Source organism: Blennius ocellaris (assembly GCF_963422515.1).
Source record: "Blennius ocellaris genome assembly, chromosome: 10".
In the NCBI taxonomy this organism is placed as follows: domain Eukaryota; kingdom Metazoa; phylum Chordata; class Actinopteri; order Blenniiformes; family Blenniidae; genus Blennius; species Blennius ocellaris.
In genome coordinates, this window is record NC_137659.1 from 12,888,975 (window position 1) to 12,912,835 (window position 23,861).

Consider the following 23,861-nt stretch of genomic DNA (forward strand, 5'->3'; position numbering starts at 1 on the left):
AGGAATGCATTTAAAAAGGACGGCGTACTTGATGGGATTTGACTTTAGAAAGGGCCGTGGAGCCATGGGCAAATCCAACAACAAAACAACTGTTGTTGCTCCAGCAAAAAACGATTCAACCTGAGTACATCGAGCCTCAGAAGCTGAACATCCTTTTGGTTCTTGAGGAAATTACAATAAAATCTGCCATACAATGAGCAGCAGCAAGGTTAATATGTTGGTTTTGTCACTCCAATGCCTGGATTTGTCATCACAGTTACGTCACAGAGAGTCATTTCCAGCTCTGTCTCCTCCCAGCAGTGCCGTCATCTCTGCTTCATGAGATCCTGGTACTCCCTCTGGTGGGAGAACAGTCGCAGGAACACCTTGTACTTTCTCTCATAGAAGCTGTTAAAAGAAAAAAAAAATTCAGAAAGTAACATAATACAATATTTCTGCGTGGATCAAAATGTCAGAGAACTAGTGTTGACTTAAGAAATGTGAGCTTAACATTGTACATTTTGGTTTCACTTTGGACTTTCAGAAAATTTAACGAAAACACTTTAACTTGTCTTTATCTTTGTTTCTGAAAAGCACATAATATACTCTACAAAATGAAGAAACTTGTCATAAAAGTGTCGTCAAAATGCATTTTTAGTGTATCAGCATGTTGATATCTGGTTATTTCCTTGAATAGATCAATTTCTCACCTCTGGAGTTCATGGGCAGGCTGAATGACTTTTCCTACTTTAGCCATTGTCTCCATTGCCTCCTAAAGAAAAGAAAAATCCTAAGGTTACTTAATAAATCATAAAGTGCATTTTCGGTTTCAGATCAGCCATGACCTAGTTATGGTATGAGTCAAAGCCAACTGCAGCAGCGCTGGTGTGGCAGACTTTATGATTAATGCATCGTGGGGCCTCTCCATTGTCTAAACCTACAAAATCCAGGCAGTTGACTATGTGCAGCTCAGAGGATCAGACACAACAACTGCCCGCTGTACTTGTGGCTCAAAGTGGGATGACAGGTGTAGCCTAGTCCAAATAATAACATTGTATATTTAGTATATCTGGCTTAGAGTCCTCGTGCTGAAAGAGATGATAATTTGACCCCACAAAAGATTAACCTACACTTCACATTTTATACAGACAGCACTCCTAAACTCATTCCTGTAAAAAGCCAGTGGAGCCATGCATGTCATACTTTATACGTCGGTTGATTGCACTCATTGTGACAGTGATTATACGATATGCCCTCTGTCATGTCTAAAAAGATTTTTTGTACTGCACTACTAAATAGCACAATTGGATTACGGACTCACATAAGTTCTGTGGCTCAGAATCTGAACAAATCAATGCATTAATTTGAGATTTGTTTTTGGGAGGATTATTTTTTTTTTTTGTAAAACTGCCTAGAAATGACTCATATTTGCTTCTATACAAATAAAATCGATCTGATAAACGCTCTTAAATTTGTGAAAAAATTCAAAGTCATCAACTAATAATGCAACACATTTTGTGTTCATAATATGCAACCATTGTCGCTTTAAAGTAATTGTCGCACAACTTTTCAATTTCTTTCCTGACACGTATGTAGCATAAATACAAAGATTTGTTTTTTTCGTCTCTCGCTTTCACTGTTACAACAGTGACTTATTTTATGTTTGGCCTTTCTTTACATCAGTAACTGAGACACGTTAAGCTTTTGGGAGGCCCGCTGTCCAACATAACATGCACAAATCACAGGGCTGTCAGAAATACAAAACCGAGAGAAAGGGCCTACTCTCTTGCAACACAGGCTTTTTTTTTTTTTTTTCTTTAGCACTGGAGGAATATAAGATTTTTATTTTACCTGCATAAATCAGCAAATACAAAAATCCACTGTGATTCTACCGATCTAGTGCCGGGATCAACAACCTTTTCCACGCTGACGGCTACTTCACGTTCACAGTTTTATTTATAATTTCTAAGAAAATCAGTAACTCTCATTCTCAAATCATGTTTTCTGTTTTATTTTCTGAGAAAATGTCCCGAGGACGTCTCACAAGGCCCCAGGCTGCCAGTTGCCTCAGGGCACCACGTTGTCTGCCACTGTTCTTAAATCCAAAATTTAAGGCAAAGCATTATTTAAAAAAATATTATTTAATGATCAAGCATCTGAATGACTTTTATGAGAGAAGTTTTGGAAGTGCATGAAAATGATACACAATCGGTGCACTTATTCCTACAGTGACAAACACTCAACAACTGCACTCACATTTGAATGTTTTGGGGAATGCTACAACATATTGCACACAATGCAGATTGCATTATAGCAATAAACTTCTTTTAACCTAAAAACTCAACAATTGAAAGAAAAAAATAAGGTTCAATTTTATGTCAGTTACAGATGTGCCACTCTACCTGTATATTGTTATGGTCTTGTGATGCACATGCACCCAGGACTGCTGCCCCCACTAACACAGCCTCCATCTGGTCTGGCAACACTACAGGCAATCCTGAGAAAGAAAAGAAGAAAAAAAAAAGACAAGGAAATAATTCATATTTTCATGTCTCATGGCCTGTTTTCAAGACTCAATGGAAGAATCTTGATATCTTCTATTTAGGTGGAAAATGCTTGGAGGTCATCAAGAAATATGTGTATCTAGTGTTCTTTTTCTACCTGTAGCATTGGCGTGAACCTGTACAAACAGAGAGTTTTTGCTCAATCCTCCACACAGAAAGAGCGTCCTGATGTCATGTCCAGCTTCTTTCATGGCCTCCAGAATATGAAGTGTCCCGAGCTGAAACCAGAAACGACGACACAAGAAGAGTTCGGGTTACAAGAAATCAAATACAACCTTCCTTTGTACTTACAGTCTCCAGGATATCAGTTTAAGTGCGGAGGAAGTCATTTGAAACACAACACAACACATCTGACTTACAGCGAGGGCTTGAACAGTGGCCAAATAGAGCAGGGCCAAGTCATCCAGCGTTTGTGAGAGGGACAATCCCACCACCTGAAAAACAGCAATCACTCAATTAACTGAAAACAGGTCAAGAGATGAAGAATCAGGAGCCTGTGATTAATTAAACATTAATTAGCCTACACAGCCCAGCTATCAATGACTTTGTTAAAATCTCCAACCATAGCGTATTTAATTCAACAACACAACAATCCCTTTCGCTTGTTAACAAGAAATTTGTATTTTCGGAAAAGTTGAAAAAACAAACACATTGTCAAAACCTACGTTGAGATGGAGCTGAATTATAATTGTGAGAATCATAGATCATGACAAACCCTTACCATGCCCTTCAAAGTGGGATCAGCCAGCGGCGACCTGTTCCCGTGGAAGTCTGGCCAGACATGAATATTTGATCCCAGCAGGTCAACGGCAGAGGCCGAGTCGGCCATCAAACTCAAGTGGTTATTCAGGTAGCTGGAGATGTTCTCACCAGTAAAGGGTAATCTGGGAAGGCAAAGCATAAAATGTAAATACAAAGCACAGACATTATTAAAAAAGATTAATAATAGCTTGTCAGTGCTGCATTGTGACCAGACAGCAAGTGTACAGTACGTTCAGTTATTAAAATAAATTACTTACACATTCTCCTCACAGACAGAATGAGGAAATTGAGCAGGGTGAACATTAACTAGGCTTTTAATCTCTCTAAAGCTCACTTAACATTATTGTGTTGGCTGATGGGAATGACAGCTGTGCAAATTATTTTTTGGTGAAGCGCGATGCTGAAAGTATCCGCTGACCTCTGCTGCGCCTGCTCCTGGAGCTGAGAGTACGCAGCGTGGCCTCTCACCACGTGGTCGATCTGAGGTCAGAGGCACAACACATGACACAGGTAATGACACAAAGGCTGCTGGTGCTGATGAATATTGTATGGATTCAATTAACTGAGTAATAATTTAATCTATAATAAGTCAAAGAATTTGATTATTCTGTCAAACCAACCATTTGGAAGGTATTAATTGTGGGAAGTCGTTTTAAAAAAAAGAACACTCTTTTTTTTTTTTTTTTTAAATAAAAGTCACATTCAGAGCAGTTTCTCTGTAGCAGATTCGACTATTTTTGGATGTACACATCAACATTCTGCAGCATTTATCAACAGATTTGTGTTTTTGTGGTAAAAAGATAAAAGTGTTAAAGGTAAACTGACCAGGCGTCCCGTGGCACTCTGCCCCCCTTCGTTGAGCCACATGCCGGGCACCATGGCAGACAGACAGGGACCCCACACCCCGGGCACAAACAGCGGCTGCTCACTGATCTATTTTTCAAATAATCAGTGAGAAGTACAACAAGACGCATTTTAAAAAGAATGGAAAAGCACTAAATAACATTTATCCAGGTATTTGCATGAATTCCCATCATTGCCACTAATGGAAACAGGGTAAGTTCAGTCTGTGTGCAATTTAAATATAAACTGACAATTTGATATATGTTGAAATGACATACAGAGCAGCTTTGAAAGATCTGATTTATCAGAGGGCTTTTAATAGACTCCATAGCTGCGTATTAATATTGTAGTTTGATTAAGTTCCACTGATGACACAAAAGCTGTCAGTATGGGATTAATCACGGCAAGGCAAGTCTGTCATGGGTTTATATTTCCAGCAAATGTGTGTAAGAGTCACAAAGGTCATAATGGACTTTATATTTGCTGTAACAACAGCAAACTTCGTAGCTAAATATGACAAACCAGGTGAACTGAATCTCACTGACCGCCATATGACAAGACGATGTCCCACAGATCATCGCCATGCGCGAGCTGATAGGCCGACCCTCACAAGGTAAGTGAAAACCTTTAACATCAGCACCGATCACGCCTGCAGAGAGACAGAAAGAAAGAAAAAAGTCACATTTATGTTTCTTCGTAAAGAGGATCCACGTTGTTATTGAAGCCCCATCAGGGAATAACTGAAGCAAACTGCAGATGAGAAGCACTAAATCCTCCTGAAGTGCTTGTGTGAACTTTGCCTGAGATTCAGAAGTGACACTAACTGCTCGAATAATGTTTGTCAAGCTGGTTTGAGTTTGAGGTGGCAGGGTAGTCGACATCCTGAGCCCAGCGTGTATATCATTGTGACACAGACAACAACCAGCAGTGCAGAGCGATTTAACCTCTGGCTGATACAGCCCTGTGTGATTGGCAGAGGTCACAGCCACTGGTCACAGGGCAGAGTTCACGAGCAGTTTAGCGCTCAGAACAAAACCAGATGGTTGGGATTTCTGTGGCCCTGATTCCACACAATGTGCTGATAAAGTGCTTTCTTAAAATGCACAGATGCATTTTAACAAATATCACAGAGGGTTTGTCTGAACATGGCAGCAGTCTATCACCCGTCTTTCTAGGCAACCCCAATTTTTTTGTATTACTTGGTGAAATCTGCTTCAAGGACTTTGTTTATCATATAGTTTGTTTGCTTTCACAACAAGATATTCCCAAAATGAGCGATCAGAGAGTCATTCAAACTTCAGCGTCTCCTATCACTCATGTTTAAGAGTTTTTGAGCAAAATAAATAAATAAATAAACATACTTAAATATGGTTAATAATGGGGATATATATTCTGTGATGAGTTTTTATATAGTCTTTATATTCTTCTGCAGGTACTACAGTTTCCTTCCTCGGTCAAAAACATGTGTTAGAGACTCACTGGCGATTTCAAATTGCCCACTGATGTGCAAGTGAGTGCATGTGATTATCTGCTTCTGTATTTGCCCTGAGATGGACTGGTGACATGTCCAGCATTGGCCCTCCGATTATACGATTAAACCATTAAAAAAACCTGTCTCACAATAATGCAAATCCTTATGCTCAACAGTTATCCATATGAATAGTTTCCTTGTGTGTTTAAATAAAAAAAAATAGTCCAATCACATCATTGCGCAGCACTGAACGATGGGATTTGTTGTCCTTTTTGTTAAACAGCCTCCATCTGAAATTACTCAGATACAAAATTAATTAGCCATCACTCTTGCGATAACAATATGTTGGTTTTTTTAAATGAGGTGCAGATCTAAAACATTGACACATAATCATTAGCATATAAAATTAGTGAGCCACCAACAAGCGATGTGAGTCAACACATCATCGCTACTCTATTTCCCTGTAGCATCTCAGGAGGAGCCGTTAAGCCTGCGTTCATGTCAAGTAGACAAGATGAAGCAGACATATTACATTTTCTTATCATTTCGTTAAATTGTTTCCGCGTTAGAATAAGTAAACAACACAAAATGTTTAATACAGAGCGCAAAACGCCAGTATAGTATTGCCAGTAAAGACCTAATGCCTTCTTTTTTTTTTTAAATGTCTTCTGAGGGATTGATCACAAATATTTGAACCCTATCATATCAAGTCATTCCGCAACGCTATTTGTATCCTGGTGACCTGAGTTCATTGTGCAATACCTAGACCTCCAGCGTGGGCGTCGATGAGGGAAGCACCAACTGCAGTTCCTGGGTTCAAACCCAGATCGTCAGCGGCCTCTTGGCTCAGGCCACGTCCCAGAGGACTTCCTGGAGAGCATGTCTCACTCCCTGGAAGACAATAGTAAAACAGAAGAAAATTATTGCCAAATCAAAACGTAAATATCCAAAGTAAAAACATGGTTTGGTGTAATATGGATTTTTGTTTAAAAACCTATTTTTGAAAAGTTGTTTTCCAGAAGGTCATCCAGTCCAATGGTAGTCCAAAAGCTGGGATCCCATCCTTCAGGAGGACAGTATGTCCATTTACACACCAGAGTGCATAAAGACCTGAACAAGATTGCAGAATAATTTAGTATGCATCTCAAGACAAACATTTGATAGAAATAAATTTTAAAAAATCAACATTTTGTTTAACATACATTTAGTTTAAAGATACCCTGTGAATGTCAAGCATTTCAATTTACTTTTAACATCTCATATGAAAAGAATGTTTCTACATATCTATGACATTATTGATATCAGCCAAATCTATTTCTTAAGAAATGTGCAACATTTTCTTTTTTACAGGTTTACAGTAATAAAACGTAAAGGTTTAAATAATCTATCATAGTCAAAACCGTAATAAAAGCTCACCTTGTTAAAGAGCCTGTTGCCTTCCAAGAGAGGAAGTCCGGCAGATCAAAAAAGTGAGCAGCTTTGCTCCAACACCTTTCTGTAAGAGTCTGAGGAAGAGACAGGAAATGTGAAATAATGGCCTTGAGATTAATTAACAGTAAAAGCAGGTAGCGTGTCCTTAAAAACAGTACACTAGTACCAGGCTTTACAACTTTCCTGCTACAAACCAAACTAACCTGAGGACATTCTGACCAACAACCGGTACAAAAGATGACAATAAAACACAGAGATGGGTGGTGGAGTGTTGACCTCGCTCACCTCTAACCTCTCACCTCTTTGAGCCAGAGGAGCTTAGGGGGTTGCATCTCTGGTGACATGACCCCTCCCACCCTGCTCAGGACCCTGTGGCCGGTGTTTGTTATACGAGCCGCCTGCTCGGCGGCGCGGTGGTCCATCCACATCACCACATTTCTTTGTGCCTCACCTGGAAAACCAGAAAAGAAAGCTAAAGATCAAACATTAATTACATATATCAAGAGCTAACGTGCACAAACCAGCCTGTATAAAATGATGTAAGATATGTATATTATCTGAGATGAATTTTGTACTTCATATGCACCTTCTTTAATTGAAAAAATACTAATTCTTATCTTCCAGCTTCTACTCTAGTAATGCCGCTGACCCTGACCTTTGACCTCACTGCAAAGGGACGAGATTTCCCTTCCTCTATCAATAAGGTAATCAATTAGCTTGAACAAAACTAATTAAAGTTCCTCAATTGAATAGCATCATACCCCCCAAAATTCTATTCCATATAAATATTCTATAATGGACAGATGCATTCTATTTAGTGATTGACGATACAGTATTTAAGACTGTGATCTGGATGTGTCGGTGACAGAAAATGCAGTGAAAATCACTCACCGTCCTGAGTTACTGGCACAGGCTGAAAACTTTGGTCCAAAACCACGAGAGAGCAGGTGGCATCAAAACCAACACCTCGAACCTGGCTTCTCTCTACACCGTCAGTAACTTTCTGTTTAAAGTAGGTCAAAGAAATCACAGTGTTTCAGTTGTAATTATCAACAGACAACACGCCATATGCTGTGTCTTATTATTAAAAATTCATAGAATAACATGACGGGTGTCTTTACTTTTTTTTTTTGTTGTTTAAATAATTGAGCTGGCTCGAAGCCAGAGGCTTTTAATTGTGGCCAGGAATGAGACTTTCGAAATGACATGTAACCAAATAAGGCCACATAGAAGTGCAGTGATGAACATTCTCACTGAAAGGTTCTTGGCTCAAGCTTAGGGTGGATTTGGCTACTTTTCTGTTTGGCGTTTGCATGTTCTCCCCACATGACAATTGGTTTTGTGTGGGTCCTTGGGTTTCCTCCCGCAGTCCAAAAACATGTGTTCCACAATAAATGGGGAAAATATATTGACCTCAACATATGACTAAATACTGACTGCTTTTGGAGTACAGTGACTCATTGTGAGCTGGTGATGTAGACCTGTGATGCCTGCGGTCCAGTGTTGGTATTTAAAGATAGCAGACAACTAAGCTTTCACACACATAGTAATTGTGTATCAGTATTTTTATGGAATATATATAAAAAATAATATGATTTGGTTGTTTTAACTTCTTCTTCTTCTTTTGGTTTGTATTACTGATGAATAAGTTTACATATGTACTATTTCCTATGAGTTATGCTGTTCTGTAAACAATAAATATATTTTGATGTATATATTGAATGTATGTATTTATTTTACTTTAAATGCACTTGTCCATGTGAAACAGACAACCAATATGTTTGCAGAGTCTGCACGTTAATGAAGGGGATATGGGATGGGATGGATGCTATGTGGTGTTATAGGCACGTAAGTAAAGCTGTTTGTATAATGTAGGTATGAGGGAAAGGGTGGCTGTATTCTCGTACAGCTAGGGGTGTAGTTATAAGGTAAAATGTTATGATTTCATGATAAAATAGAAAAGTGTAATAAAAAGAAAGTTCCAAAAAAAGTACCCAGACGTTAAAAAGAATGATTGTAACTCTAAAGTTGGTGTACTGTTGCTGAAGCCAGTAATTAACTGTAAAGAACATTGATGATATCCCCTCCATGGAGCAGCTGCAGCATGATCATGCGTGTGTCTGTGAACGTCAAAACAACAGCATACTTTAACAACCGTGCAGCACTTGTCCCAGATGTCAGTGGAGGACTGGACATAGTGGTCAGACTCTGGCTCCCAGATGCTGATGGGCTCCTGGGCGGTGGTCCTGATGACGCCCCCTCTGGTCACCAGGGCGGCTCGCACACTGGCCGTGCCCACGTCCACCCCGACATAGAAGACCTCCGCCATGAGGACGAGGGCTGCATACAGACGATCCCCGAGCAGATCATTAACCAGGTCTCACTGTCAATGTCCACACCGTGTTCATTAACCAGAAGGGCAAACATTAATATGGACTTATTAACTAAATCTGCCAGTAAAATCGAGTTTCTTGTTGCAAGACAACGGCGAGGCGGCGGCGAGACGCACAGTCACCGCTGAGATTTACACAGAATAACATTTAAAATGCACGTCGCAGACAATATCAAGCCCATAGTTTAGAAATGCTCACAAGAACTCGGAACTCACCCGGTGATCAAGCTGTTATTTTATCGCAGGACACATGAACGTTTTAGCGTTTATGTTTGTGACCAGCGCACTTTGAGTTGAGTGTTGGAGGTTGAGGAGACGGCAACCGAGAGCGGCCAAAAGGCATACAGTCGCGTTTCACAGCTGAGAGGCATATCTATCTATCTGTCTGTCTGTCTGTCTGTCTGTCTGTCTGTCTGTCTGTCTGTCTATCTATCTATCTATCTATCTATCTAAACTAATTATATGAGCAACAGTGGATATTGTCATTAAAGTGTCATAGATGGTTGTGGGTTCGAAACCAATCCAAGCATTACTGTGTGGAATTTGCACGTTTTCCCTGTGTGTGTATTTGACAAACCAGTGAACGACTCAGACGTCAAGGATAAGGAAAAAATGTTAAAGCAGACACATATGTCGGTTTCCTCTGATTTCCTCTCTATGCCCAAAACCATGCATGTACGTTTGATTGATGAGCTCAGTCAGTAGGTGTGGTTGTTTGTCTCTCTGTGTCTGTCCTGTTATAGATCAGACCCATAGTTTGTTGAGATTGATTTAAAGGAAAAAAAAGTATTTGAAAAAAATATCACTCACGCTTTGTATATTTGCATACATGATGTAATAAACTTCAGTGTTGTAAATGAAGTTGAAGTTGAAGTTGAAGTTGCAAATAGTTAGAAGGATTTTGGATAGAGCAAGCAGACCATGCCAATTTGACCACGAACTCAAGTTACTGTTTCTTTTCTGAACCAAATCTTGTTTTATTTATATTATTATCTTCTTAATGTAGAGGACATAAACAGCTGTCCAGGAGAAGCAGTTCCTGGCTGTGATCAGAATGTTTAAACCAGGAGCGATCAGCAGAAATGGAGCACAGTTTGAGAAAAAAAACCAAACGGCAGGACAGGAAGAAACAGATGGTCTTCAACAAACACTGCATGGACAGTGTTTGAAATTTCATCTGTCTCTCTCATTACTCTGCCTGTGCGTGTGTGTCCCAAGCTCACGCATGAAGGTAATCCAAACTTTTCTCTGTTGATACTTCAGCGCATAGCTTCAAATATTGCTCTTTTTTGCCCTGTTGAAGTGATGAGGGTGATTCCATGGACCTTGGAAGGTTCCCACCTCTGTTCAACAAAAGCAGGGCCTGTTGGGAAGCAGGCAGGATCAGCTCTTGATTAGAAAAGTACATGTAGTGGAAACAGCTGGTTCTTGCAGGGAGGCGGAAAAGGCTGATATCTAAAAGTGACCCGATTGGTCCAGCAGAGCGGGAAGCAGGGAAACAGGAAGCACGGCCAGGGAAAATTGGTACTTTGACAAGAAAGAAAGAAAGAAAACTCCTTCACACAGGTGTAGTACCATATACTAACAAAAGTATTTTTGAAGTATGCAAGCAACAGGATTTCACTTCAAGGTGTAAAATACTTCTCACCAGGTGTCACAGCCATGATGTGAATACTTCTCATCTCAATAGTGTTGACCTCAAGCAGCTCTGGTTATCCCAGGCTTTCTGTGGCTGTTAACTTATTTATAGTTGGCTTGAGGAGAACACGCTGAATAATACAATGGTGAGAAGGCCAGACTGCAGACTGCAGCTGTGCAGAGGCTTCAATCAGTAGTGCAGTTTCATAAATACCTCTATTAGTGAGCTGTTTGAACCACAGAGCAACATATTGGTAAGTCCAGCACAGGAAAGTTATCATGCAAGTTAATCACTCCAGAAAGTCACACTCAAATCTGAATGTGACTGAATATGTTTCATAAAGCTTTCAGCTAAATGATTTTATTCACAAACATTACTGTTGTACTTTTAACATAAAACACATTCATACCGAATGAATACAAAACAAAACATAAGATATAGGTTTTAATTGCCACAGGAAATAAAATAAAAGTGTGGGATATTGTTCTGTATGGTAACCAAGAAAAAAGAAGAAAACTATAAAAACATACAAATGGAATCATTTTCCCATGTATTGTTGAACACACTTAATCAAGGTGTTTAAAAAAAACTAGCAAAAGTACTGTGAACAAAACATATATCTTATGGCATTCAAGCAGAAAAGATATATGAAAAGTACATTTTCACATTTAAAAGAAAACAACGAATGTCTCGAGGGTTATTCTGAATGGAATCCTTTTGAACCCCCCAGCATTTCAAGGTGGCTAAACAGAATACAAATAATACATCTATTACTGTTTATGATGTATGGTTACTTAAATCGTCTTTTATATTTAGAGGAAATCAAAGTAGAATAAATATGACTCTAAAAAAATGCTTGTGTTCATTTCAAATCACTACAATTGAGGTACTTTCAGATCAGACAGACACTGTACCTCACCTCATACTTTAACATTCATTGGATTGAGAACAATAAAGCGAAACCTTGAAATTGAATTTTTAGGATGGGTTATTTGTATGCATGTCACCTACTGTAGCCAGACATCTGAATGGCCACATCTCGCCGAGCCCTTGAGGCAGACTATATTCTACAAGACCAGATCCATCACTAGATTAACTCTGCGCACAACAGGGGTGTCACTTTGCTCAATGTCAGTGGTGGACATACATAGTACTGATAGAAAATCCATTTCTTTACCCTGCCCTGTGTTGTCTACTGTCGCTTTGAATCATATTGATTGCAGGCTATGATTTCACTTTAATGAAATAGTTATGACGTTTATTTTCCTATAGCAAAATCTGTAATTATATCACGAGGCATCATGGTTTTCTAAAGCTTAGACACTGTGTTTTTATTTTTGTCAAGTGTAGCCAATTTTGTTTTATTATACAATTATGACAATATTCAAAGGAATATCCATTAGGAATGTACAGAGATGTAACAAAGGAATGACATTTTGGACAAAAAGTGCAAAGAAGTAATGACTTTTAATCTCGAGTGACATTCTACATATACATATACAGTATATGATTATGATGCGTGTGTGTGTGTGTGTGTGTATGTGTGTGTGTGTGTGTGTGTGTGTTATAATAGACATAAAAAAGGTGTAAATTATAGGACACACACAAAAAATGTTCTTGACGACATTTTTTTATCTCGATTTTTTTGTCAATCTATTTTTTTCAATTAAATGTTTAGCACCATGTTTTGTGTTCTACTCTTGAAGCAGGTGAAATTGAGGTCTGTTCCTCTCTCTTGAACGTGTTCTCTGAGCCTCGCTGCCTGATCCTCCTCTTCTTCTAACCAAGACACTGGACATTGATGACTTCACGATTTCCCCATCCAGACAATAAAGTGATTATCTGGTTTGCTCTTTTTCTCAGATTGCTGTTAGTCCTTGTGACTAGCAAGATGTTCCTCGTGAAAAAACATTTCCTAGAAGATCAGTGTGGCACTGATGCCTGATAAACTCCCTCTATGGGATGGGTAACTAATAATTGAGCGGGTAACTAAATATTCAAAAACACTACGTAATCCCAGAGTACATTGCTCCACGGTCTGCATTACCTAATCCCATAAACCATCGCGGGGGGGCGGGGACATGGCTCGTTGTCAGAGCAACCTGCATGTCATTACACAAACCGCGCCCACCAAATCACGCCCGGCCAATGGCAGGCCGTAGAAATGACATCATTGTTATTTTCAGTGGAGCTGCAGCTTAGAGGTGGATAAAGTTCGTCTCCACGTTGGAAGTGATAGAAAGTATTAGCCGTATTCAGGCCTGTTTCTTGTTGTTTTGGGAAGCAGGATATATCAAAGAGAAGAGTCAAGGTTTGTAAACATTGACGATCTGCGACGGGAAGCTGTTTTTTTTCTGTTGTTGCTGCTGCTGCTGCTGTCGATGACCGCACGACTCACAAAAGAAAAGTTTTCTCAGGACAGAAACTTGTCAAGTGAGTTGAACTTCAACAATAGACGGACTTGGTCGTAACGCACCGGAGAGCTCGTAACGGGACACATGTAAACGGCTGATTTTTTTGGGACTTTATTTTCTCACAGAAGAAACCACCCTCGCTCAGGGCGATCAAAACTTTATGTCCAGGAAAATGGAAGCGACATTCTACGACGACGCCGTAAGTGCGTCCAACTCTCAGCGCGACGGGGCGGCGGTGTACGGGTTCAACCCTAAAACTCTCAAACAAACCATGACCCTGAACCTAAACGACCCGAAAAACTTCAAACCCCAGCTGGGTGCCAAGGCCCTGGACATCCTGACGTCCCCCGACGTGGGCTTGCTGAAGCTGGCCTCGCCGGAACTGGAGAGATTAATCATCCAGTCCTGCACCGGGCTGACTACACCCACCCCGACCCAATTCGTCTGTCCCAAGAACATCACCGACGAGCAGGAAGGCTTCGCCGAGGGCTTCGTGAAGGCGCTTGCGGAACTCCACTATCAGCAGCAGGTCCCCGCCGCGCACCCTGACGCACAGACCGGCGCCACCGTCACCATCGCGTGCAGCTCCGCTCCGCCCGAGAGCGGAGGGATTCCCTACAGCTGCACGGTGCGCCCCGAGCCGCCGGAGTACACCAACCTGGGCAGTTTCAGCCGGGCTGTGAGCTCCGCGTCCGCACCTGCCGGCGAAAGGCACCCGCCGGCGGGCTACCACGCCGCTCCGCAGCCGTCCCACAACCACATGGACGCGCAGCTGGGAGCGGCGCAGCACTCGCGGCTCCACGCGCTCAAAGAGGAGCCCCAGACGGTGCCCGAGATGTCCGGGGAGACCCCCCCGCTCTCACCCATCGACATGGAGAACCAGGAGCGCATCAAAGCGGAGAGGAAGCGCATGAGGAATCGAGTGGCCGCGTCCAAATGCCGGAAAAGGAAGCTGGAGAGGATCTCGCGGCTGGAGGACAGGGTCAAAAATCTGAAGAGCCAGAACACAGAGTTGGTTTCCTCCGCTAACATCCTCCGGGACGAGCTGGCTCTGCTCAAGCAAAAGGTCATGGACCACGTTAACAGCGGCTGCCAGCTCATTTTGACGCAGCAGCTCCAGGCTTACTAGACTGTCGAGAGGAAAAATACCAAGGGACACAGCTTGGGGACCAAATGCAGCTTATAGTGGCCTCTGAAGGCTTTCAGGGAAGTCCCTGCATCTCAGCGCATTTTCCACCAAATTACCCGCACGGACTGTACCCACACGGAGGATCACTGACAAGATTATTGTGATTGGTCAGTATGGCGCGACACAAGTCACCAAACTAATTGCACAGAAACACAGTTCAGGGGAAACATTTGCTCTGCGTGTGCCTCGGATGAGACTTGTTATACACATTTATTGCAATTTTATATCTCGTTTCCCACTCAAAACTTTTTTCTTTTTTTTTCTCCGTCAAACTGGGATGTTATGTCCAAACATTAACTCTTGGAGTCGTGCACCCTGACCGAAAGCCCCTGGAGGCAAGTGTGGGATGGAACTGTAAACAAACCGAAAGACAATGTGAAACCAGGCCTTGATCTGCAAATTCTCCACTTTTGTCAAGTAGCATTGTAAGCATATAGAGTTGAGTCAAGCACTGAGTAGCCCATGCACCAGCAGCGACTATGTACAGAATAACACTAACACTATCACAATTTCCACACCTTTACGCACGGACTTTCAGGTGTGTTCAACGTTTGCTGACAAAACGGCCTTACTTTCTTAACATCTATGTTCATACAACTTTGTGATATAGTTGTAACTAATGTTAGTCCTGAAATAACACTTTGTATAATATTTGTACGCAGTATTTTGAGCACTTAACTGTAAATATGTCGAAATAAACGTGATGGACACGCCTGATGTGTGAGTATACGTTTTGTGCCTGTAATTAAGAATTAATCATGAACAGGCAGGGTTTTTATTTTCGGTGGGGGTGTCTTCATTGGGGGGGTCCAGGGGGTTGTTGTTGAAGGATCTGGGGCAGACGGGAGATTGAGTCACCCGAGTCGTGTGAGGCGCTCGTCATGGTTGGCGAATCTACACGGACGCTCATTGGACGGGAAGGCGTCGGAAGTGAGCTGCAGGAGACCAAATAAGGCAAAGACGTCCCGAGTGCGCAGTGGGACGGGTGTGTGCGCTCATCCCGACTCTGAATCACAGTCTCCAACTGCTGCTGCGCATCCTCAACAAGCCAGGGGTAGATCTGTTTACAATCTTGGGGAGCAAATAAAGAATACATTCATTCAGTACAAAACGTATTTTATTATTTGAGCTACAGTTTGTTGTATAAATAATCAACACTGTGTAGAAAAAGTACAAAGTATATACATTCAACCTGAACAAATTCAAGTGATAGTTAGAAAAAAAAACACACACACAAAAAACGAACGTTATCTGTACAGAAACTGAGGACCACCAATGCTGACACCAGGAACCAGTAAACATTTTAGGAATAATTATGAGGCCATTTCTTCATGAGCAGGCAGACACCTGGCAGAGTTTAAAGACTTGACCCAATTGCTGTAAACCTACACAGGTGTTTGTACTGACTGCTCCGAAGAGCTCTCCAGCTGGACTGTTTCCATCGCTGCCATGTGCTGGTGCACAGGAGGAGCACAGATACCTCTCATAACAGAACCACTCACTTTAAACTTGAGGTCTCATTGGCAAATTCACAAAAGCGCCAGCAGAAAGAGTCCACTACCTGTATAACTGAACATTTATCATCTTGTGGTGCCTATAGTCTGATTTGATCTGATCTCTCCAGTTTCAAGTCTTTGAGATTTGTTTTAATCGACAGCTGAGGTTCATATGTGTTAACATGACAAGATGATCATGTTTGAGTCTACTTTCAGGACAATCAGTACTAGAAAGCATTTTGCACATTTGAAGTCATTGGAAGGAGGAACGTTTCAAAAATAAGGATTTTCTCTGGGTAAAAGTGGACTCTTGTTTCATTTCGCTTCACTCACCCTCTCTTTCAACTCAGCACACCTCTACAATTATCTATTTTTACTTTTCTCAACTCTTTCACACCATCCTTTCTTATATGGAATTGTTTTTGGTTCCTGATGATATACGCAGTCCTTGCAGTCTTGTGTTGGTTGTTCTCAGCTGACGGGCATGCCTTCTTTCGCGGCGAGACGTTGCCGGTGCACGTGGTCCTGTTCCAGCTCTTCATGGCTGGGGTGCCAGAGGCGGGACAGAATGCGCTCCATGTTCAAGGCGTACATGGTGTGAGAGGGCATCACGCCATGGTGGACCTAGATCAGACAAAACATCCCAGAGGTGATTGAGACATGGAATAAACTGGTCAGACGTCAGGATATAAACACATCGACTGATGACCAGAGTGAAACTTAAAACATCCAACATATAAATATAATTTTGAACACAATCGAAGATTTAATATTAAAATCTGACTTTGACTGTCAGAATGTTCCAAACATCTAATTTTCTTGTCCAACCAACACACAACAGCCACAATATTAAAACAATAGACACCAATTGTTCACAGACGAGTCAAGCGGCACAAAATATTCTTGAAACACGACTTATTGAATAATCAAACTCCTTAACCTCTGCCACAGATTACACAATATCAACTTCACTAGGACACAAGCTTCAAATAAAAGTTTTATGATGTCTTAAAGATAAGGGAAATAAGCATGCATGCAGGCTGCACAGTACAAAAGTACAACAACAACAAAAAAAAACCTTTGTGAAGTAGCTTTTGATTGGTAATCTCAATTTATGCCCCCCCCCCATAAATACCCATAAGGCAGCCAGAGTCAAGATGTTACAATCAGACACACACGCCCAATATTTCTTTACCTGCAATGCTTCAAGGATATCAAACATACTGATTGGAGGGAGTGGCGCAGGAAGGCTGTCTGCAGAACAAGCCAACAAGTGAACAGCTTGTTGCTCAGCCTCATCAGGCGACACCTGAGGTGGTGGGCCGGCAGGAAGAGAAGCACTGGAGGGCGGACTAAAAGAAGAACATAGAAATTGTATCTAAAAATAAATCTGTACATACTATCCATCTTAACTGACAGCAGAATAGAGCTGCTAATTGTCAAGCGGACAGCGCTTATCGGGGTAAGCTGTATACTTACATCAGCAACAGTCTCAAGCAATAACCAAACGATTAATCTGAATCAAACGTTTTCTATTATATCAAACTTGCCCAATATTTATGAGGCAATCAAGTCTTCCCTACCATTCAGTGACACTGTGGTAAGCAGCAAGACTGTTTTTCAGATAAGGTTGAGGCATGACGTCACTGCCAAAAGCGTAGGGGAAGTGACCGTCTCGTAATCGATATGCTTTCCTCCGGGTAATTACAGCAGTCAGGACATCTTTCAGGTGGTGCTGCAATAAATCAGAGCACTGAATTACTGCACAGTCCCAATGAAATCCACTCATGTTGTTTTGTCAAGAGAAAAGGGCTCATTGACTTCCAACGTGACCTTCTTGGTCTCATACATATGTAAATCTGACAAATTTACATATGTAAAGGAAACAATCTGCAATGTTAAGTCAGTCTGAGAGAAGTCTTTGAAATTGCCTTAATTATTCATATGACCGTGTACTATGAATTACTGATAAAAAATAAAGGTGCACAACACAATAGAAAGAATCCTAATTTCTCGGACAGGAAATGCTGTGTGAGCCACGTTTAGGTGGAAATTTACCGAGTTGCAACTCGGCACACTGCTGTTTGAATGATAGAGAAGACGGCACACACTTCTGATGTTGCAACCCTTTTTCTTTTTTTAAATGCAATTTCCTGTGGTCTCTGCTTTTTTTTCACACCACAACGTGAAAAAAACTCTTCAAGTGCCTTCTGACAAGTCAGTGTTGTGGACTATATGACGCAGGAAATGAAAAAAATCTACATTCAATTTTGACACGATATTAATGTTGTGAAGCGAAAAATGTTAAACTTTGGGAATGAGAGTTGTCTTTGCCTGTTGTCATTGTCCTTAATAATTAATCAATACTTTTATAATGCCCGTCTTCACAGCCATAATACTGAGGATGTCGTTTTGGAGAAAAGTCTAAGAGGTGTCTAAAGGTCATATTGTTTAAAAAATACACCTTGATCATTTGCTTTAATGCAATTCTGCATTATTCTTTGGAGGTAGTTGTTTGAAAAAACAAAAACATGGCTTGAATCGTCTGCTGGAAAGTTACTACACACCTCGACAGCATAGATCATGGTGCTGATGGCATCGTCTGTGATGTTGTCCAGTCCCAGCTCAAATGCAGTCACCATCATGCGGGCCTCCAGTTGGCCTCGTGTGGGCAGCAGCATAGTGTGGGCGCTGAGACGTAGCTCCTCTTCCTCACTGCCAACCTCTCTCGGGCTGAACGGCTGGGCGGCACTCAGAGGATTCTGAGGCTGGAATCGATGCTGAAAGTGCAAATAAGATATTCAAACAGCAGAGTGAAATCACTTTTCAAACATTTTTCAGTGAGCATCTGAAAGCCACAAATCATAAAAAAGCACTACTGGGAGAGTTAGGCACTTAGTACAGTTCCAGGGCTAATATTGAACTGATCACATTCTTTTTAATGTTAAAAAAAGAAGTACTTACATCAAATTTTTGTCTGGATGGAAATTTTTTCTTCACTTTGGGTTTTCCAGGCTTGGATGAACAGCTGCTCTGCCACTGTAATGGTCCTGTGCCCTCTACAGGCCATAAAGAAACAACATCAAAGGCAATGGAAACTAATATTGACACTTTTCACACATAGCATCACTGTGAACTTCAATTTAACTTTAACCAACGCTCCAGTGGACGACACATGTAATTATACTACAAGCATAGTCGCATAAACTGATACTATAAATATAAACATACAAACAGGGGTGGAACACTTGCACAAGCCAATCGGCTTCGTGCATCACTGAATACGTGCGCTAACTAAATAAATGAAATGAAATGAAACATAAAATCAGCGCCTCGTGGTACTGTCATTTTCTTTCATTTGGTCGACATTCCTAACGTACGTCTCAACAGAAGGCGTCCAAACACATTGCGTTCATAGAAGACTTGCATGTTCAGCAATGTGTGACATATTCAGCTCATAGGCACATCCTCTGTATGTTTGCAAAGGACATACCTGGTGTGGAGACGATGATCTGGCATCGTGTGAGGATGGCCAGGAGAAAATCATTGTGGACATGCACTGTGGGGGAAACATGAAACGTAAGTCTCTCCACAAAGAGCATCATAAGGCGGTTTTTCTGTGATGCTCACCATTCTCCTGTGCCAGCAGACGACGAGCCTCAACGTCAAACTCCTCCTTGCTGATCTTCTGCTTGAACCACAGCTTCAGGTTGGCCCAGTAACTGCACAGACAGACGAGAGCTAGCCACATGCTAATCCGCGCGTTGTATGATGCACTAACGTGTATAATTCTGCATTTCAGTGGAAGTACGTGATTCACCATCGATACCGCAAACGAAACGCACACATGTAGACAGTCTACTTACTGCTTGACATTATCTCCGATTGCTTCGGTTAGATTCTTCTTTGCAATCTCCAGCTCGCTAGCATGAGCCGCCATTGTATTCAGGGGCGCGACAAATGCGTCATCATCCAGCGACAAAGGCGTATTAATATTTTTATTTTCTTTTTAATCAAAAAGAGGTTTAAAACACTACTAATACAACAACAATAACGATAATAATAATAACAACAACAACAACAACAACAACAATAACAATAATAATAATAATAATAATAATAATAATAATAATAATAATAATAATAATAATAATAATAATAATAATAATAATGATATTTACATCTTCATAAAGATACTAAGATATAAGTCATTTCAAAATGGATTACTGGCATATTTTCTAATTGAGTTTTCTCTGGGTTAGGGAGTTTTAGCTTATTCCACATTGTCCAATCTCGTGAACCTGCGTCTGGGCTGTTGTAAGTCCACCTTCTGCCCATCTGTTCTGGATTTGGCCCTCAGTGACACTTTCCACTCTCACTCCTGGGACCCATGGTCCTATATTTTAGTTGCCTGTATCTTATGCACCTTATCAAAACGAATGGATTACTATCAAGCTCTGATTATGCTTTATTATGACCAATCCATTTCATTACTTCTGATTTTGTAGCAGCGTCATACCCAGTAATAATGTGTTACTTTTTATGAGATATGTTCAGGATTAAAAGAAATCTAAATAATGAAGGATAGTGTATGCTCAGGACCAGAGATGTGAAACACAGCTCCGTCGGGTAAAGTTTATTCAGGCTGGTGATAGATGGATGGTTTATGAATTAGAGAATATGTTTTGGTAGTGAAACAATACGACCACTAGATGGCGAAATGGATTTAGCCTGTTTGAAGCAGGTCTATTTGGTTCAGGCCAACACAGTACAAAGATGAGCTTGGTCCTTTGAATAAATTACAAGTTCTGACCATACAGCATACAAGAAGATACATTTAAGTCTATGATAAAGAAAGCATGCACTATTTTTTTTTACCTCGCTGTTTTGTAATTTATGTATTTTTTTCAGATTCAGCTGTTTTTATCAAAAAAAGTGAACATGGAACTGAAACCTGAGCAGATGTGAACGAAGTAGTCCATAATAAAGTTACTGCATTTAGCGGAAAGGAAACGGTGTTGCAAATGTTGCCAAAAAGGTTACAGCAATTTTAGTTTGTCCTCAATTTACAGCTATTTGATGCTTCGCAATGTACAGTTCATTAATCTAAAGAAAATGTTTTGGGTTACACAACTCCACAAGTAGCTGTTACTTTTAACGTTCTCTATAACGTCGTTCCAGCATGAAGAGTAAACATCTGTCAAGATCTGACATGTTTAAATTGGATAAACCTGCTCAGTAAAGTATTTTCTTTACAGTTTCATTTTCACAAGTGAAATCCATACTGTGGAACATAAAGTATAAACTGCAACCTCTGCATGCTTATGAGTTATTAAAAGACACTGTCTTCTTTCTATCTCCTAAATACAGCCGTCTAAGTTCTAAGCCCACTTCTCCATTAGACTGGCTGTGTAGCATTTCTGTGGTTCCCTTTGTTATCTTTTGTGGCTCTTAGGCTCATAGCTCTCTCCAACAAGTATAAGCAGGGGGCCCTTTTTGTTTTTCACTGTTTTAACTATGGTGGAAAAATATTGGAGTAGTCAGGGTGATCGCTCTCTGGCTCTGTCTCCCCAGGTGGTCAAGAAGCCTTAAACAGACCTCCTTGACTCATGCCATTCATCTCAATAAGTGGAAGCATATAGCCAGAACACGAAGAGTTAAATCCCACTGCGGCCTCCCGTGGGTCCTCAGTTAGGTAAGTAATGCCGACTCCACAGTGTTCTGAGTTCATGTGTCATTACATGGAAATATTTTTGATTAGGTGAAGGTTTGAGGTATGAATAAATGTAAATAAAGGTAAGGAGGTATGAATAAACATACATGTCACGCCAACTACAACAACGGTGAAAACAATCTGAAAATTAGGTCACTGATAGATGTATTTAACAGACCAAATGCCTATTAATAAGCAACTGAATCTCAAAGAGTGCACCTCTCATGACTGAAATGTTGCCTTTGTTTATTATTTCTGGCTTGTGTTGGTTCTCTGATTCACATATTTTGGTTAAACAAAAAATGACCTGAAAACAAATATCTTTTTTATTTTCTTTTTTCGTACTTAAAGATGAATACGATATCACTCTCGTGACTATTTTTAATCAGCATGAGTGAGTGGAAAACTATGAAGCTGTCTCATAGAAAGTGAGCCTACCCAGAACTCTTTAGAAAAGCTACTACATTTCAAATAAGTGTCTGTTAAGCTTCACATGAACATAGCACTAAAGAAAATAATTGGTCATGGAGTTGTTTTGCTGTCCCAGTTGGGGTAAAAGTGGTCAGTTCTTAAAAGAACAAAGGCCGACATCCTCTCTGTCGATTTGCTTGACACTATTGACATTAACTGAGCTTTTGACGGTAAATGAGTCACACTCCAGATGTTCTTTTAGCAAACACTGGCAACATGTCCAGACAATTTTTCAAGCCTGGTGGTGAAACCCACAGACTGTGAAGTTTCTCTGGGTGTCAGTTGAGACTTTCACCTGAGAAATCTGCAGCAATTCCCAAAAGACCACACAGCTGGAGCCAAGGAGGTCATCAGCAAGTGGATTGGCCAGAATTTGGTTTCTGTGGGTTAATTGGCATGTCTGTATTTCCCTTAAGGAAGCTTCAAATATGACGATTCGGTGTGTATCCTGGACACAGTGAGATTTCTGTTTCTGCTCACCCTCATGTGGGGTGACTAGAACATTTAGAACCAGATTTGTTGACAAGAGGAATGCTCGTCATGCTGTTTCATATCCATGATTAAGCAGAGACACTGGGCATTAAAATTAAGGAAATGCACTCATGACATTTTAAACTATGAATGCATGTGAGGTTGGCCCACCATCCCAATCCTAATCTAGTTGTGCATGTTATTCCTAGAACACTCATGTATGAATGAAAGGTGCAGACTTTAAAGCATACCTTAATGTCTAACTGTATGACAAGTCATGTTTATTTGTGTTACAGCCAGTGTACCACACAGAGTTCTACGGGCCACCTTTATAATTTTTTTATACAGTTGACTTGACATTCAAATACTGAACCTTTACATTACACTAAAACCACATAAAGCTTCTCGGACACTGTCCAAATTGTTCAAACCTTTTAGTCAGTGAGTTCGATTAGTTGGCATTACATCTTTAACATTGCAGTTTGTAACTAGTTAAAAGTAATTCATTCTCTGCAAACATAACATGATCATCTTAGTAATGTTGCTTAACTTTTAAGATCTGTTTGTATCCATACATACATACATACATACATACATACATACATACATACATACATACATACATACATACATACATACATACATACATACATACATACATACATACATACATACATACATACATACATACATACATACATACATACATACATACATACATACATACATACATCCTTTTCTCTAGCACTTGGGATGGGAGGGAGTTGAGTACTTGGGTAAAGGTAGGGTACACCCTGGAGAGGTCACTCGTCCTGAATAAAAACCACATCAACAACATACAGACTATAGAAAGAGAGGCTCCATGCACAGAATCAAAATAGGAATATTCTTTGTCTGTGTTTCCATGAGGAAATAATAACCAACAACTTGCAGATCATTTTGATGGTGCTACTGAAGTGAATTTTTAAAACTTTGTAAAGACCTCACTGACCTTTTGCTTCCTTTGTTATTGCCAACATAAGCCGA

General features: G+C 40.6%; 3 protein-coding genes across 3 annotated transcripts; 1 reads left to right on the plus strand and 2 right to left on the minus strand.

Annotated features, from left to right (window-relative positions):
- Positions 1-216: 216 nt before the first annotated feature.
- fggy (FGGY carbohydrate kinase domain containing) lies at positions 217-7,493 on the minus strand. The gene is made up of 13 exons (XM_080503086.1): positions 7,350-7,493; positions 7,036-7,124; positions 6,614-6,729; positions 6,382-6,510; positions 4,694-4,797; positions 4,131-4,238; positions 3,724-3,785; positions 3,265-3,427; positions 2,903-2,977; positions 2,641-2,761; positions 2,382-2,476; positions 690-751; positions 217-387 (listed from the first exon to the last, which is right to left on the minus strand). Exons 1-13 carry the CDS (start codon positions 7,476-7,478, stop codon positions 306-308), a joined length of 1,335 nt encoding a protein of 444 aa, XP_080359212.1. The 5' UTR covers positions 7,479-7,493; the 3' UTR covers positions 217-305.
- Positions 7,494-13,290: 5,797 nt separating this feature from the next.
- LOC308135032 (transcription factor Jun-like) lies at positions 13,291-15,397 on the plus strand. The gene has a single exon (XM_080502906.1). The coding sequence runs from the start codon at positions 13,656-13,658 to the stop codon at positions 14,622-14,624; it is 969 nt and encodes a 322-aa protein (XP_080359032.1). The 5' UTR covers positions 13,291-13,655; the 3' UTR covers positions 14,625-15,397.
- A 419-nt stretch (positions 15,398-15,816) lies between these two features.
- On the minus strand, positions 15,817-20,124 carry tada1 (transcriptional adaptor 1). Its single transcript, XM_080502883.1, has 8 exons — positions 20,047-20,124; positions 19,811-19,902; positions 19,674-19,739; positions 19,145-19,239; positions 18,748-18,960; positions 17,764-17,915; positions 17,376-17,532; positions 15,817-16,804 (listed from the first exon to the last, which is right to left on the minus strand). The coding sequence occupies exons 1-8, from the start codon at positions 20,118-20,120 to the stop codon at positions 16,652-16,654; spliced, it is 1,002 nt and encodes a 333-aa protein (XP_080359009.1). The 5' UTR covers positions 20,121-20,124; the 3' UTR covers positions 15,817-16,651.
- Between the last annotated feature and the right edge of the window lie 3,737 nt (positions 20,125-23,861).

Coding starts and splice junctions, on each gene's coding strand:
- fggy (XM_080503086.1), bottom strand. CDS start 7,478: ATGTGGATGGACCACCGCGCCGCCGAGCAGGCGGCTCGTATAACAAAC. Junction 7,125..7,349: donor AGCTCCTCTGGCTCAAAGAG/GTGAGAGGTTAG, acceptor TCTCTTCCTCAG/ACTCTTACAGAAAGGTGTTG. Junction 4,239..4,693: donor CATCGTCTTGTCATATGGCG/GTCAGTGAGATT, acceptor TTTGAAAAATAG/ATCAGTGAGCAGCCGCTGTT.
- LOC308135032 (XM_080502906.1), top strand. CDS start 13,656: ATGTCCAGGAAAATGGAAGCGACATTCTACGACGACGCCGTAAGTGCG.
- tada1 (XM_080502883.1), bottom strand. CDS start 20,120: ATGGCGGCTCATGCTAGCGAGCTGGAGATTGCAAAGAAGAATCTAACC. Junction 18,961..19,144: donor CATCCAGACAAAAATTTGAT/GTAAGTACTTCT, acceptor TTGCACTTTCAG/CATCGATTCCAGCCTCAGAA. Junction 16,805..17,375: donor ATATCCTTGAAGCATTGCAG/GTAAAGAAATAT, acceptor TGTCTGATCTAG/GTCCACCATGGCGTGATGCC.